This window comes from Anoplolepis gracilipes, chromosome 14 (genome assembly GCF_047496725.1).
Source record: "Anoplolepis gracilipes chromosome 14, ASM4749672v1, whole genome shotgun sequence".
In the NCBI taxonomy this organism is placed as follows: domain Eukaryota; kingdom Metazoa; phylum Arthropoda; class Insecta; order Hymenoptera; family Formicidae; genus Anoplolepis; species Anoplolepis gracilipes.
In genome coordinates, this window is record NC_132983.1 from 4,798,003 (window position 1) to 4,811,948 (window position 13,946).

The following is a 13,946-nucleotide window of genomic DNA, read 5'->3' on the forward strand; positions in this document are numbered from 1 at the left end:
TCTCTCTCTCCTTAAAAATGTATATTACACATATATTTACACAAAATTACATTCTTTTAGATTACATTAAAATTTATTGAAAAGCTTCTGGAGGAACATCATTAACAGAATAATTTTTCATAAATGTAGTGATTGCATTTCTAATATCCCAGCCTGCATCTTGAAGATAATTATAACAATATCGAATATTCATTGTAGTAAGCTCACGTAAAAATCTAAGCAGTTGTTCCTTTTCTGACACACTGAGTACTGTTGGAGTAAATTTAGGCGGAGATTTTTGTTCAAACTTTGTTTCGTTAAATGCACTGGCTGGTGTACCATCAATATAATATTGATCATTAACAATACAGTATTCATTATCTTCCTTTTTTATAATAATAAAAGTTCTGTTGAACAACATAGGTGGGCAAAGTAATACTCGATATGAAAATAATCCTTGCACCGAAATAATTATGTAATTATCTCCTTCATGCAATAAGTCAATATGAAATGTTTTAAAGTTGTGTATCGTTGGCGGCTGTCGTTGTAAAGCATTAATTATTTTTTCGGGTCCACAAAATAGGAATTCGTTACATTTAGCATAATCGACAAATTTTAATAAATTTCTGTTTGTGGAGAATGTCTTGACAATCTCTTTATGTAAGTGATTTGTTACAGTACCTAATGTCATGGAATAGAACGCGTTTCTGTCATATAGACCATTCATAATTATTCTATCTTCCTGGTCGTACAGAGTAAAAAAATGCTTGACAAACTGTTTGATCAAAGATATTTTTGTTCCATTACCGAGATAATTACTCTGCATACTTGGCACAAATTTCTTCTCCATTCCTATCACAATTCCATCTAATTTCTGTAAATATGGGAAAACGTTTTTCACCGCCTGTATATAATCCTGAGAGTTAGTGTACCTAGTGCACAATGGATTTCCGTCCAACCAAAGTTCGCTTATTTTGAATTCGCAGAAGTAACGTAGATATTCTACGTCTAAAATCTGATTGTGCCTCAAGTCTAGTTTGGTCAGATGGTAATTGAAAAACTTGTCAAATAGAATTATAGCTGTGAGCTTATTGCACTTCATACTCAATTCGCGAACGGGCAATCGCGATTGCTGGGACTCGCGGCTATTGCCCATAATTCCCATTTTGCTACAACGCAGGACCATATCTAGTATTTTTGGTATTGAAATAGGACAGAATATCGAACCCAGTGCCTTCTCATTTTCAAAATCATCCAGATTAAATACCTTCCTCACAGGTTCGTATCTAGTGTATAAGGCTTGCGCTATGACTCTGTTTGTATTTACTTGCAACTCCTGTGTACCAAGATATCCTAATACAATGTCCATGTACAGATCTTGTCCACCAGGCAATGTTATGCATAATCCTTGCTTCACTAGATTTTCTATGGTATTGCCATTGCATTTCGCCAGAAAATTACTTTTTCTTTTATCCTCGATAGTGTACATAATCGGTACTAAAATTGCTGGTTCACAGGCATTTATCACAGCACGCAGGATATCGGTTTGTCCATACTTGGCACCGTCAAAAATGATGAACTTGTGCCATAGGTCCTTGCGACTTGCAAGGGCCATCTCGTGACTGTCAAAGGATGGCTTGATATGTGTGAGCCGATGTGGTTCCCAGGAGGTAGTTTGGCCTTCTAATGATGTTGTTGACGATGCCATTGTTTACTATAATAAAAAATAGCGGTTTTTTTCCTCTAAGCTTTTTGCATCATCATCGTACTTGAATCATCTAATATATATTATAATATAATGATATTAGTTGACAAGTATATAGCAAATATTTTATTACACACTTTAAAAATATTCACTAACTTTTTCTCTTACTTACAATTTTTTGAGGATATTTAATATATATGTGTTATAACATAATAATATTAGTTGACAGATAATAAATATTTAACTACACACTTTATTTATATTTTTAAAATTATAACCTTTTCTCCTGCTTATAATGTTTTGAGGTTATGTGATGTTTATTTTAATATCGAACTACACTCTGAACATTAGATGCGTTCCATTTGACGCTATTTTCGCTTCGAAGCGTTTGATGGACCAGTCACAGCTGCACTTGATTAAACTATTTTTACTTCGAAGCCTTTGATGGACCAATCAGAACTGCGCTTTGTTACACTATTTTCGCTTCGAAGTGTTTGATGGACCAATCAGAGCTGCGCTTCGTTACACTATTTTCGCTTCGAAGCGTTTGATGGACCAATCAGAGCAAAAGGTTCTTGCGCTTTGAAACGAAAGTAGCGTCTAGCGGATCGCATCTCATGTATGGTTAGGAACATCATACATTGTTATAAATACATTTAATAGAAAGTTTGTATATTACCATAGAAAGAAACTAAAGTAAGAATCTCAAAATAATTCCTTAATTGATTTATATCTTGAATTAGAGATAATTTTTTTGTGTGTTAGGCACGCGTATAAATATGTAAGAAATGTATCAGATGTATACATTAAAAGGTTGTATCTTTTATAAGGATGCAATATTTTATACTGTTAGCACACAAAAAAATTTTTAAATTAATAAATTACAAAATAATTAGTAGAACACAAATGTTCTCTGTTATTATTATAGAAATATATTTATTATTTTTATAACTTTCTCCTTACAGCAAAGACAATAATCGAACATGTCAAAAGTATTGGATGAAGAATTAAAGCAAGCTTTTTCAAAGCTGCATGAAAAGATGGTGGATACTAAGCAGAAGCTAAAGTTGGCTGATATACAAATTGATAAATTGCGACGTACAAAACAACAAGCAGAACTTACTACAAAAGAGATTAGTTGCTTTCCTGAAGACACAAGAATATATGAGTCTGTTGGTCGAATGTTTCTCTTAGATGATGTAAACAACATTAAAAGCAATCTGGAAAATAGAATGAAAACATCTGACGAGAAGATTAAGACATTAGAAAATAATAAAGTATACTTGCAACAAAATTTAAAGGAAAGCGAAAATGAAATCAGAGAAATGATTCAACAAAAACAGAGTAAAGAGCCTTCTGGTTAAAATATTTTTTTATAAATTATACGAATGTTATTTTAGCTTTTCTTGGATACTCTTCAAATTATTATTTGAAATATGTGCACATAATTATACAATTACAAAAATCTGTTAATTTAATTTCTTAGCATTTCCATACCATATCGTTGTAACATTTTAATATTTTTTTGTGTAATACATTTGGAATAAAACTTATTAACTCAAGAGAAAAAGAGAGAGAACTCAGCAACTTATGTATGAATTAAATCTAACATCAGTTATAAAATTATACACAATTTGTAGAACTTACTTTTATAAGAAATAACATTATATATGCATGTCATAATAGCAATTTTAATCAAATAAATGTTCTGATTTTATAACTTAAAGGATGTATATTGGATTCATTATTATCATGATCTAAAATATGTTAAGAAAATAATATATTTTTTACTAGTAATTTTAAAAACTTATGATACATTTTTGATTAAACAGAAGGATAAGAAGAAATAAGATATTTATTTTAAATAGTAGGAATTAAAAGAATTATTAAATATTAATTAAAATAATTATTAAATATTAGTGCAATAATATATATATCATTTTTATTTTAAAAAATTTATGTCAATTTTCGTACTCAAATTGAATTTAACTCCTCCAAATGTCAATACAGAAAAAGCACAATATTCTTTGAATATTTTTTATCTGTATACTGTGAAAGACGCGGCCGGTGATATAACCTAACCTATTTGATAGTGAAATATTGGGTTAAATTTCTATCGGTATAACAATGTCGACGTTAATATTAAGATCTCTTGTGTCATTAAATAAGAATTCCAGTAATGTTTTAACAAAGGTAATCTTCTTTAAAAAACGTACTAATGTACATTGACACTAAAACAACGATAATATTTTGTATTACATACAAACTAGTAACCTATAAATATTTGTCTCCTTTATTTTTGTACCAGCAATGAAAGTTTTATTATTTTTTATTTTAAAAATGAATGCAAGTTTATTTCATCTTATAAATATCATGAACAAATTAGAATTTTATATGACAGGTTATATTTAATTGCAAATAAGATATATGATTGTTCAATTAATATATTAAGTATAGATCTTGGTGCTCGTATCCAATTTTATTATTTTTTTCAATTTAATGGTTTTAGTTAGATTAATGTATTTAATATATAGTCTTTTAGTGAAAGGAATGTTTTGCAGATTTAATTAATGATTTTCTTTTTATATAGTTTAGGTATATAAATACATCGAAAGCATTGTATGAACAATCTATTCTACCAAAGGATCAAAAAATCAAAAAGAAATCACCAATTACATGGAAAAGTTTGGTAATTTCTGGTGTCATTGGTGGTGGTCTTCTATTATATACGAATTACTTGAGAAAAGAAAAAGATAAAAGTATAGCACGAGAAAGAAGACGACAATTGGGCAAAGCTAAAATTGGTGGTAAATTTGAGTTGATAAATACAGAAGGGAAAACAGTGAAGTCTGATGATTTCTTAGGACAATGGATGTTGATATATTTTGGATTTACACATTGTCCTGATGTTTGCCCTGATGAAATTGAAAAAATGACAAATGTAATAAATAGACTTGGTAAGCAATTATTAAAAAAAAATTGTAGTTATGTTAATTAGAGAAAATATTTACTCTTGTATCGTTGTATCTTTATTATTTGCAGAATATATTATTTATATTATTTTTATTAGAGTATATTATTTCTGTTTACAGAAAAAGAACACAATTTCAAAATACAACCAATTTTTATATCAGTTGATCCAGACAGAGATACTCCCACTGTTGTTGACAAATACCTCAAAGAATTCTCTGATAAGATTATTGGTCTTACTGGCAATAGTGAACAAGTTGGAAAAGTTTGCAAAGCATATAGGGTTTATTATAGTAATGGTCCTAAAGACCAAGATGACGACTACATTGTTAGTACATAATAAGTAATAAACAATTTTGTAATTTTATAGACTGCGACATTCTATTTTCTTTTTTTAGGTGGATCATACAATTATTATATACTTGATAGATCCAGAAGGCTTGTTTGTCGATTATTATGGACAAACACATGATGTGGACAAGATTATGACTAGTATTCTTGTTAACAAATTGAAGTATGATCAATTACAAGATAAATCTACTTCTTGGATACCATCATTGCCGATCAAGGGAGTGTTATAAATGTTGCACCATTCCTGTGTATAAATAGTTTTATGTCGATGGCACCACAAAAAACTTTTGCATATATTAATATTGCAAGTATAAATGCATAAAATATACATTTTGTATATACAGTATAATTTATATTTCAATTTATTAAAATTAAATGATTACAAGGAAATATAAAAGAAATTAATTCTTTTGATAAAAACTTGGCTACAAAAATATATATATATGTATATATAAGTAGTAGATAAACATATGTATCGCCAATTTTAATATAAATGTGTATGTTTAATTGTATATATATATAATACATTTACATATTTATATTAAAATCGGTGATATATACATTTACATATCTGTAGCGAGAGTGCTTATGAGATAAAACGTTTAACTAAATGTTCATCTTCGAAACGTAATATCTTATCTTAAAATTATTAACATTTCACGACACATGTTATCAATTTCTTACTTAATGTAGAATTTTCAAATACATTTATTTTTATATGCATCTAAGAACTAGAATTTGTTGAGGAAAATTTTTTATTCATATCTTAATCGTCGGGTTAAAAAAGTAATAATATTGATACTGTTTACAAACCTTATAAAAAATAACGAATGAAAGAAATGAGATCCTGAGTATTGTTAGGTGTGAAAACTAGAGATTTCTTTCAACAAAGAGTATTAAATAAAGAGTATGTTCTTTAAAAGTGTTCTAATCAAAGTTAGTATTTTATTGCATATAAGTAATGTGAATAATTGATAACAGATATTTACGACACGTGACAATACAGTATTCACAAATTTAATAAGCTGCTTTTATTTATTTATATCATGTGTGCATAGAAATCGTTGTGAATAATGGACGTTTAACATTTTCGTCAATTGAGCTCGTGCAATAATAGTAGGTGGTGTATTGAATTTCAAAACGTGGAGGTATCAATGAGATACTTTATCGGAATATTCCAGTACAGTATTTCAACGAATTCCTAAAATAGTAAAATATCGAACATTGATTTTCTGTACACATTATACATATACATTTATGTCCTTACACGAATTATAATTTATGACATGGATTATATAAACAACACGAGGTTTTCCTATAAAAGAAAAATTAACACGATTCAATCTCCATTTATGATATATAAAAAACTACTGTAAAAAATAAAAAAAGAATACAAATTTTTTTTCTATTTCCATCTCTCTCTCTCTCTCTCTCTCTCTCTCTCTCTCTCTCTCTTTTTCTCTATTTCAAGAAAATATAAATAATTCTCTTTCTCTCTCTCTCTTTCTCCTTTTTGTATGAAAATTTATATCAGATTTAAATCTTTTTTATTTTTTTTTCAAGGATAATATACGCATTTAGATGCGTGTTGTACATTTACAGGACATGCATTTTCCGATATAAATTCAAACATCACTGGTGTTCGTGATGTTGCTGTAGTTTCTGTAATTCATATGAGAGATGACAGCATTCTGAATCGCTCCATCGATACTGATTGCGGATTTTGTCGATATTCAACCCTGATGCATCCGACATCTAAAAGGAAAAAAAAACGTTTGCTAACAGAACTGTTTGTAGCAGAAATTCATTTTCTTGGGACATTTTCGTTTAAAAAAAGTAGACATCTATTCATAGTACAATAAATTTTATATAAAAAACGATAAATAAATAAATATATATATATATATATTGTTTTAGTTTTTCGTTCAATTTTGTGACAATATTGAATGACACTCTGAAGAATATGATTTAAATAAAACTTATAAGACTAGATATTATAGTACGATAAAAAAGAGCAACAAAAAAAAAGATTTACCAGCAATTGTATTAACTGTATTAATTACTTAAGAGATTTGGCAGATATTCGCGTAATAAAAGATATTTACGTTCGAGCAGAAGGAGAGTAGCGATTGATCCGTATACTTGCTGCACATAGGCGATGTATGATGAACATGTTGATCTTGCGTTGTCGGTTGCAGTATCTGGCCATTACCGGCAATTTCCACGTAGTCTTTACTGCTTGCTAAACTACATCCTCTCGTTCTAGCATCTGTAAAATTTTATTACGTAAATTGCGTCATGTATGTACATTGTACTGCATAGAGAAATTGCATAAGCCTTTCACTGCCTCGTTTAATAACGATCGACTTTACTACAACTTTTAATCTCGGACTTTAAACTCAAACACCACTGTTTTCAATGTTTTATTTTCCTCGTGATGTATTATACTATATTACTTTATAGTTTAACTGAGATAATTTTGTCTTCTGTTTTATTTATAGATCGATAGAAAAATAAAAAATTGTATATTTTAATACAGATGCAGAGAAAGTTTTGAAATAAATTTCCTAATATGCTTGTTTATTCTTGTTTATATCTCATATGTTTAGTTAAAATATATTAAACATTTAATTTACATCTCTCTAATTGATTTGTCTATGTGATTTTATTTGAACAATTATCAAAAGCGACGTGTATAAATACACAAAATTTTTAAATACTTGACTCCTTAAACAGAAAGATTTATATCTAAAATATTTTGATAGTTTTCAGAAGTTTTTAAATAATCATTTAATCGTCAACGCAGTCTTTTGTTTGACTTATTAATTACCTAATTAAAGGATTCAAGATAAAGAAGGATCAAAGTTGAATCAAGCAATGAAACATGAAACATTAAACAGGACTTGACAAGGACAAGACACACGAGACGAGGGACACGACGTTTCGTAGGTTTTAAGGGGACACCTTGTGTACTCGCCATCGAGTGGGTGGATTGACGGACACGATCTTCAAACAGGCAGGGGTTTGCCTTCCAGCGCGACTTCCACCACTTGGACTTCCTTGAGTGTCGACCGCCAGACTTTGAGACATTGTTACAGCTGCATGTGCTGACCGAGTGCGTTGATGGTCGCGGACCCCATCGTATCCCGCGAAGACGCATCCACTTAATGTTACGAAGCGTCCTGGACACTTCAGCCCTCACTTCGCCGTTCAGGAAGCAATATAATACCGCCACGAAGAAGCCCTTCCGGAAACGTAGAAATAGAAAAACTTGTTCACCAATTTTAATAATCTTTGTTCAGCGTAGTCTGGGTTTTTTCTTCTAACGCGAATCTTTATAAAATATTAGTATTCTTTGTATAAATTATGAAAAATGTAATGTTTATTTATATCCTAAAAATATTCATTTTGTCTTCTATTTTTTTTTTTTTTTACTTAATAATCTCATGTGTTCATATATATCTTTATTTTTTATTAACTTTGTAAAGAAACAATTTTAAGAACGCATTGAAAAATTGAAATTTAATAAAAAAATTATTTTTTTTATAATAAATATTATAACAGAATTTTTTTTTATTATGGATCTAAAAAAACTCAAGCTTCGCTGTTTACCTATGCAGTTTCATTTAAGACTGAATCCCATAAAGTTGCGGAAATTCAATAAACAGTGCTTTTAAGGAAATTAAGTTTAAAATATAAAATTTTCTATTGCCAGTTCAGTGTATAATTCAATTTTAAAATTTTGTAGATACTTACTATAGGTATTTATTTAGTAGATTAATTTTTGCATAACATCTTTCAATTAGTTGCGATGCGGTAACTATTAAAAGATTCGCTAAGAGCTCTTGCGGTTTTAAGACAGTTTGGTATTTGATATAAAGTAGATCAGTGCTATTAATAATTATTAATAGCGTATTAGATACCTGGAAAGAAGCAAACAGCTGGTCGCAGAAAAGCCATACGATCTCTACGGTCTCGTTTACACCGATGCTGTACGACATCCCTATAAAAAATGCGTAGTGAACTCCAAAAAGCGGCACCAGGACTAACGTACTTCTAGCCCACCGTCTAAATATTGGGACATATTAGATATATGATGTACATAGCCAATTATACTAAAATTATATATAAAATAATTATAGTGCCATTTTTTATTAAAAATTCTATCAGAAAAAATAAAACTATGATAGATTATATAATATACATCAAACATATAACTTTTCATATGAATCTTACTTGTATCTTTGCGTTTCCTCCGACATGGTAGATTTGAGTTTTACTAGCAGCACTCTCACGATGTTAATGAAGAGCACGAAATTTATCTGGCGTGAACGGAGAGAAACGACGAATTTATTTGCGACTGAATTAATTATAACTCAATGAACCTCAGTAGCATACGCAAGATGCTTACCAAAATAGAGAGCATCGTAGGTACTCGTATGAAGAGAAACAAGAGGGGCTTATCGTTGGTCGTCCAGCAATAAGTATCCTCGTATATGATCCTCGTGACTACCCAGGGTAAGATAAATACAGCTGGCAGACCTGAAAGACGACGTTGTGACAATTGTACGGGTAGAGAAATTTATTAGAGTAATCCATTGTATACTTATTAATAACAGGTTCTTCCAAACAAATATGAATAAATAATCTGATGAAAAGTAAATAAATGGATTTCATGCTTATAAGAAACAAATATATATTTCACAAATACTAACTTGAGAATTAAAAATTAATGACTTTAAAATATATCTCTAAAGCAGATTTATACTTTGCCTTTCATTGTATTTGCGATTCAACAGGACTTTCATCAGTAAAAGTCCTGTTGTCCTTCGTATTTTAATTTTTTAATATAAGACGTAATAATGTTGTTAAATATAATAGTATTGCAATAAAAAGTTAAATTAAAAGTTTATTAAGAAAACACAGACAGATTTATTAAATAATAAGCAAAGCATACAAATTGATGTTAATAAAAATAAAAAATATCTTAATTATGAGAATTAAATTTTAGATTAATTAAAAATGTATTATTATTAGATTATCAGATTATTAGATTAATTATAAAAAACTAATGTTAAATTAATTAAAAATTTAGATTACTTTTCACTTAGTAAAGAAAAATCTATTAAATTTCTTTAAGACATAACAATATGTAGATATGTATATACAATACTTTATATAAATTCTATTAAAATAATATGTAAAATATTTTAAATTTAAATATATCTCAATTTATTAGTTGATAAGGTAGTTAATAATAAAAACAAAAGAATTTATAATCAATCTAAAAATGTGTAAGATCAATTGAAATTTTAGAAATTCTTCTACAATAACGATGATTTCTTGAGATTAATTTTACTTACCCCATCCGAAAGCGACGTAACCCGCGACGCTGGAGTTGGCATCAGTGAAGAGGGCTAAAAAGATCAGATTGTGAAGATATACACCCTCCATCAGAATCCAGGAATAATTGGCCAGGATAAAGTACTGCCACAGACTGGTGAACATCTTGCAATGCCAATTACTATCCTTCTCGTTGATTAGCCAGTAACCTTCGTCATCCTTAATGACTGCATCCGAGAGTCCGATGCCGGACACGAAGAGCAGGTCCTTGAGTAGCGCCATGAACGCTCGCATCACGAACGAGACGAACAGATGCATGTGCAATATGTTCCGCGAGCATCGCAATTTCCTACGTCCGATGGGAGACAAACTTGAACGTGGCAACGCGAATTGCGTTTCAATTAAAATGTGCGATCTCATGTGGCGCCGTGAGACACACGATTTAATTTCGAAATTGAATTAATTAAATCTCGATGGGGAGTCTTCCTTGTGTAATTATATCAATTTAAATAAGACGATTTTAAATAAGAAGATTTAAATAAAGTTATTTTTTTCTACTCCTTTAATTCCGATATTAAAAATTATCTATTTTATAACACGATAAATTTAAGAAATAAAGAAATAGAAGAAATGTATTCTCTTTAAAACATTCAACAAAATGTTAGACAATTGTTTTTTTAATTATAACTTGAAAGGTGCATGGACCGTTAAAAATACATAAAGCGTGGCGCCTCGTTACGTATCATATGCGATAAGATTATATTTGCGTAATTATACTTACTTGATAGCCGCTAAAATGCAAAACGCGATGATGAGAGTGAATAGTGAAATTGTGTAGCCGAGTTTTGAGATGGTCTTCACGATTGGGAAGAACTTCTGCAACTATATTTGAAAAAAAATAATTAATTACTAACTTGATATTTAATTATAATTTTAATTAATAAAATAAAATAATTAAATATATCTCTCAAGCGGTTAATTATAATATTATTATATATTAATAATTAAAGCGTGATTTCTGAAATTTTATTATTAGTTATTATTAATTATAAATATTGATAATTTTCAAAGATTATTAATAGTAAGTTAAATAGTAGAATAAATCGACTTATACTTGAGAATAAGTTGCTTTGAAGTAATTCTATCTAACGGTCGATGCGCTCTTAAATAATACTTTGTAAAACAATGCCATCATATGATCTCTATTGAGGATACGTTAGAAAGTTTTAAATTACGTTTAATTAATGGCCCATAAACTCTTCTAGTTTTCTCTATTACACTCTTTTCTCCATTATTGACATTCTTTATTTCATTTTGTATTCGTTTTTATGTCCACAGTACTTAAGAAGATGCTTATAGAGATTACTTCCTGTTATATTACACGTCATCACTCTACGAAAGTTCTTCGTTATGCAATTTTTAAAGTCGTTTTACACACAGTATATGATACTTGAATTGTGTTTGTTCGTATTTAAATTACGATAAATACGTCAACGGTTGCCAACTTTTATTTAACAAATTTTACGTAAGATTAACTTAGATTTTAAATGTCATACACACGTCAAGTGTACGTGATATATGACGTTTAATTTTAATCAACGCGCCTAAAATTTTGAAAAGAAATCATTTTCTCTACTGTGTTTTTAAATACTTTAGATATTAAATTAACTATCGTAGAGTTCGAAAAGTTGATAGAAAGAAAAATTAATAATTACTGAAAAAAATAATAACCCGTAAATTTGAATTTCGAAATTACCAACGTGTTACATGACGAAGCAAGCCCTGACTATCAGCTTTAAAATTCAACGCAAAAGGTCTTGAAGAACAATTATTTTTAACATTTTCCATCCATTTTTCTTGATAATACTATTATGACGTAGCTATTGATTCATTCGTCTGCTTGCTCACTTTATTATCGTGTAAGACTGGAAACTAATTTTACGACAATGTCTTGGATGCCCGTAAAGCGTCATGAAGACGCCCACCTAGGTGGACAAGAACATCATTTACAGCACTCATTTCTTCGCAAGTAGAGTAACTGACGTCAAATCACCGTGTAATTCCAATTGATCTCTTCATCTCCGCCGTTTTCTGCATACCAAATTTATTCCTCCGCTCGATGAATTACATACATGATTAGCTAAAGTTCTAACAAGAGAGTTCATCTAAATTTTTAATCACTCATCAATGTCGTTATTTTCACATTTGTTTACCTTAATGAGGGTGACATTATTCGCTTGTACATCCGATATATTCACCAGGACAGTGAAAAGCCGGTCTTGATAACACTGGCTGTAATTACTCCACGTGCGAGTGTCGGCATTCATGTACCACTGGCCATTCGGCATGCATTGCTTCGACGCGGATGCCTGAAGAAAAAAAATGCTTTTGTTATCTAACTTTTAGCTTAAGAAAAGTATCAAGATATCTATATCTTTCGAGAGTTACAAGCGTTTTTTGCTGCAACAGAGATTTATTTCAATTTATTTTCGATCGAGTTTATTTCAATAAAATCTTACAATTCGCGGATTTCAATTGTAAAAATATCTAAAGCTGAGGAAAGTTATAAAACGAACGAAATGTCTGCTAAAGTTCTGCTTAAGAAGAAATAGAATTTCGAATTCGTTGAAGAAGTATTTGGATCAGTTTGGATATACGTTGGAAAAGTTTGACGCTGGACTTCGCCGGAGGCATTTCAATCAGTTGTCTGAAAAATGGATTTCACCGATCGATCAGCAAAGATCTTACGTCAGACGGATGTTATTTAGACCGAGAAACTAATCTAATTAAGTTATTTCTCATAGTTTTAAACGTATCTCGATAATAATCTCGTCGTTTAAATATATGTACTTATCCGTTCAATATATGTAGTCGGCCGATTTTTTTTTAGCACTTCTTGCCAGATTTTAAGTGCTTGCAAGTTCTGTAATAATTGTACAAAAAGTTATGTGCGTAAAATTATTAGAATATTAATTAAACAAATTAAATCGCTGGACGTATAACACGAAATCTCATTTAAAATTAATACAACTATAAAAAAATAATTGGCATCTAATATTTATTTAATAAATATTTAAATTATGTTTTCACGCAATAGAATTCTCTCTATAAAATTAAAAGTAATTACGCGATTGCGTTTAAACCGGCAAAGAGTCGGTTTTCCTAGTGTTCGATTACCTACCTTTTTCTTTTTCAGAATTTATCTGAAAAAAAGACGAAGATATTTTTACCATGCATGTCTTCATCATATAGAAAGAAATTACATTGTTATTTCGTCGTGAAAGAATAACTGCAGAGAAGTAAGTGTACAAATAAGCGTATCAAGTACGTAGGAAAAAAACATGGAGAGAAAAAAAACAGCGCGAACGATTACCGGAATTATTCGACGAGCCACGGGCTACGTGCAACACAGTCACGCCTACCGCGCACGCACCGACGCGCTGATGACGTAACCATCCCTCTACGCGCGACAGGAGTCAGTTCCTAACGTTGGGAGCTTTCCACGCTATTAGTGCGACGAGCATCGTTCTATCTTTATTTATTCCAAGTTGAATAAGGATAGAACAAGTTTGCCGCGTCTCCTCGAACGAACCACAGT

At 30.1% G+C, this 13,946-nt stretch overlaps 4 protein-coding genes across 9 annotated transcripts in view; 2 read left to right on the plus strand and 2 right to left on the minus strand.

Moving 5' to 3' along the window:
• Positions 1–51: 51 nt before the first annotated feature.
• On the minus strand, positions 52–2,013 carry LOC140673116 (nuclear RNA export factor 1). Its single transcript, XM_072905774.1, has 2 exons — positions 1,857–2,013; positions 52–1,693 (listed from the first exon to the last, which is right to left on the minus strand). The coding sequence occupies exon 2, from the start codon at positions 1,685–1,687 to the stop codon at positions 74–76; it is 1,614 nt and encodes a 537-aa protein (XP_072761875.1). The 5' UTR covers positions 1,688–1,693; positions 1,857–2,013; the 3' UTR covers positions 52–73.
• Positions 2,014–2,276: 263 nt separating this feature from the next.
• On the plus strand, positions 2,277–3,278 carry Pfdn1 (prefoldin subunit 1). The gene is made up of 2 exons (XM_072905699.1): positions 2,277–2,380; positions 2,650–3,278. Exon 2 carries the CDS (start codon positions 2,668–2,670, stop codon positions 3,046–3,048), a length of 381 nt encoding a protein of 126 aa, XP_072761800.1. The 5' UTR covers positions 2,277–2,380; positions 2,650–2,667; the 3' UTR covers positions 3,049–3,278.
• A 444-nt stretch (positions 3,279–3,722) lies between these two features.
• Scox (Synthesis of cytochrome c oxidase) lies at positions 3,723–5,514 on the plus strand. The gene is made up of 4 exons (XM_072905688.1): positions 3,723–3,877; positions 4,275–4,641; positions 4,777–4,982; positions 5,053–5,514. The coding sequence occupies exons 1-4, from the start codon at positions 3,812–3,814 to the stop codon at positions 5,233–5,235; spliced, it is 822 nt and encodes a 273-aa protein (XP_072761789.1). The 5' UTR covers positions 3,723–3,811; the 3' UTR covers positions 5,236–5,514.
• An 841-nt stretch (positions 5,515–6,355) lies between these two features.
• Positions 6,356–13,946, minus strand: part of LOC140673064 (secretin receptor) — a 39,287-nt gene continuing 31,696 nt past the window's right edge. For 4 of the 6 annotated variants that reach the window (XM_072905667.1, XM_072905665.1, XM_072905666.1 and 1 more), the window contains exons 5-13: positions 12,562–12,717; positions 11,130–11,230; positions 10,369–10,718; positions 9,417–9,547; positions 9,242–9,327; positions 8,929–9,073; positions 7,970–8,249; positions 7,111–7,274; positions 6,356–6,760 (exon numbers count right to left, since the gene is read on the minus strand). In XM_072905667.1, coding sequence (XP_072761768.1) covers positions 6,638–6,760; positions 7,111–7,274; positions 7,970–8,249; positions 8,929–9,073; positions 9,242–9,327; positions 9,417–9,547; positions 10,369–10,718; positions 11,130–11,230; positions 12,562–12,717 — 1,536 coding nt within the window. In that variant the 3' untranslated portion in view covers positions 6,356–6,637. Of the gene's footprint in view, positions 6,761–7,110; positions 7,275–7,969; positions 8,250–8,928; positions 9,074–9,241; positions 9,328–9,416; positions 9,548–10,368; positions 10,719–11,129; positions 11,231–12,561; positions 12,718–13,946 lie in introns of those variants that run through there. The other 2 variants (XM_072905668.1, XM_072905669.1) reach the window with 2 other exon arrangements.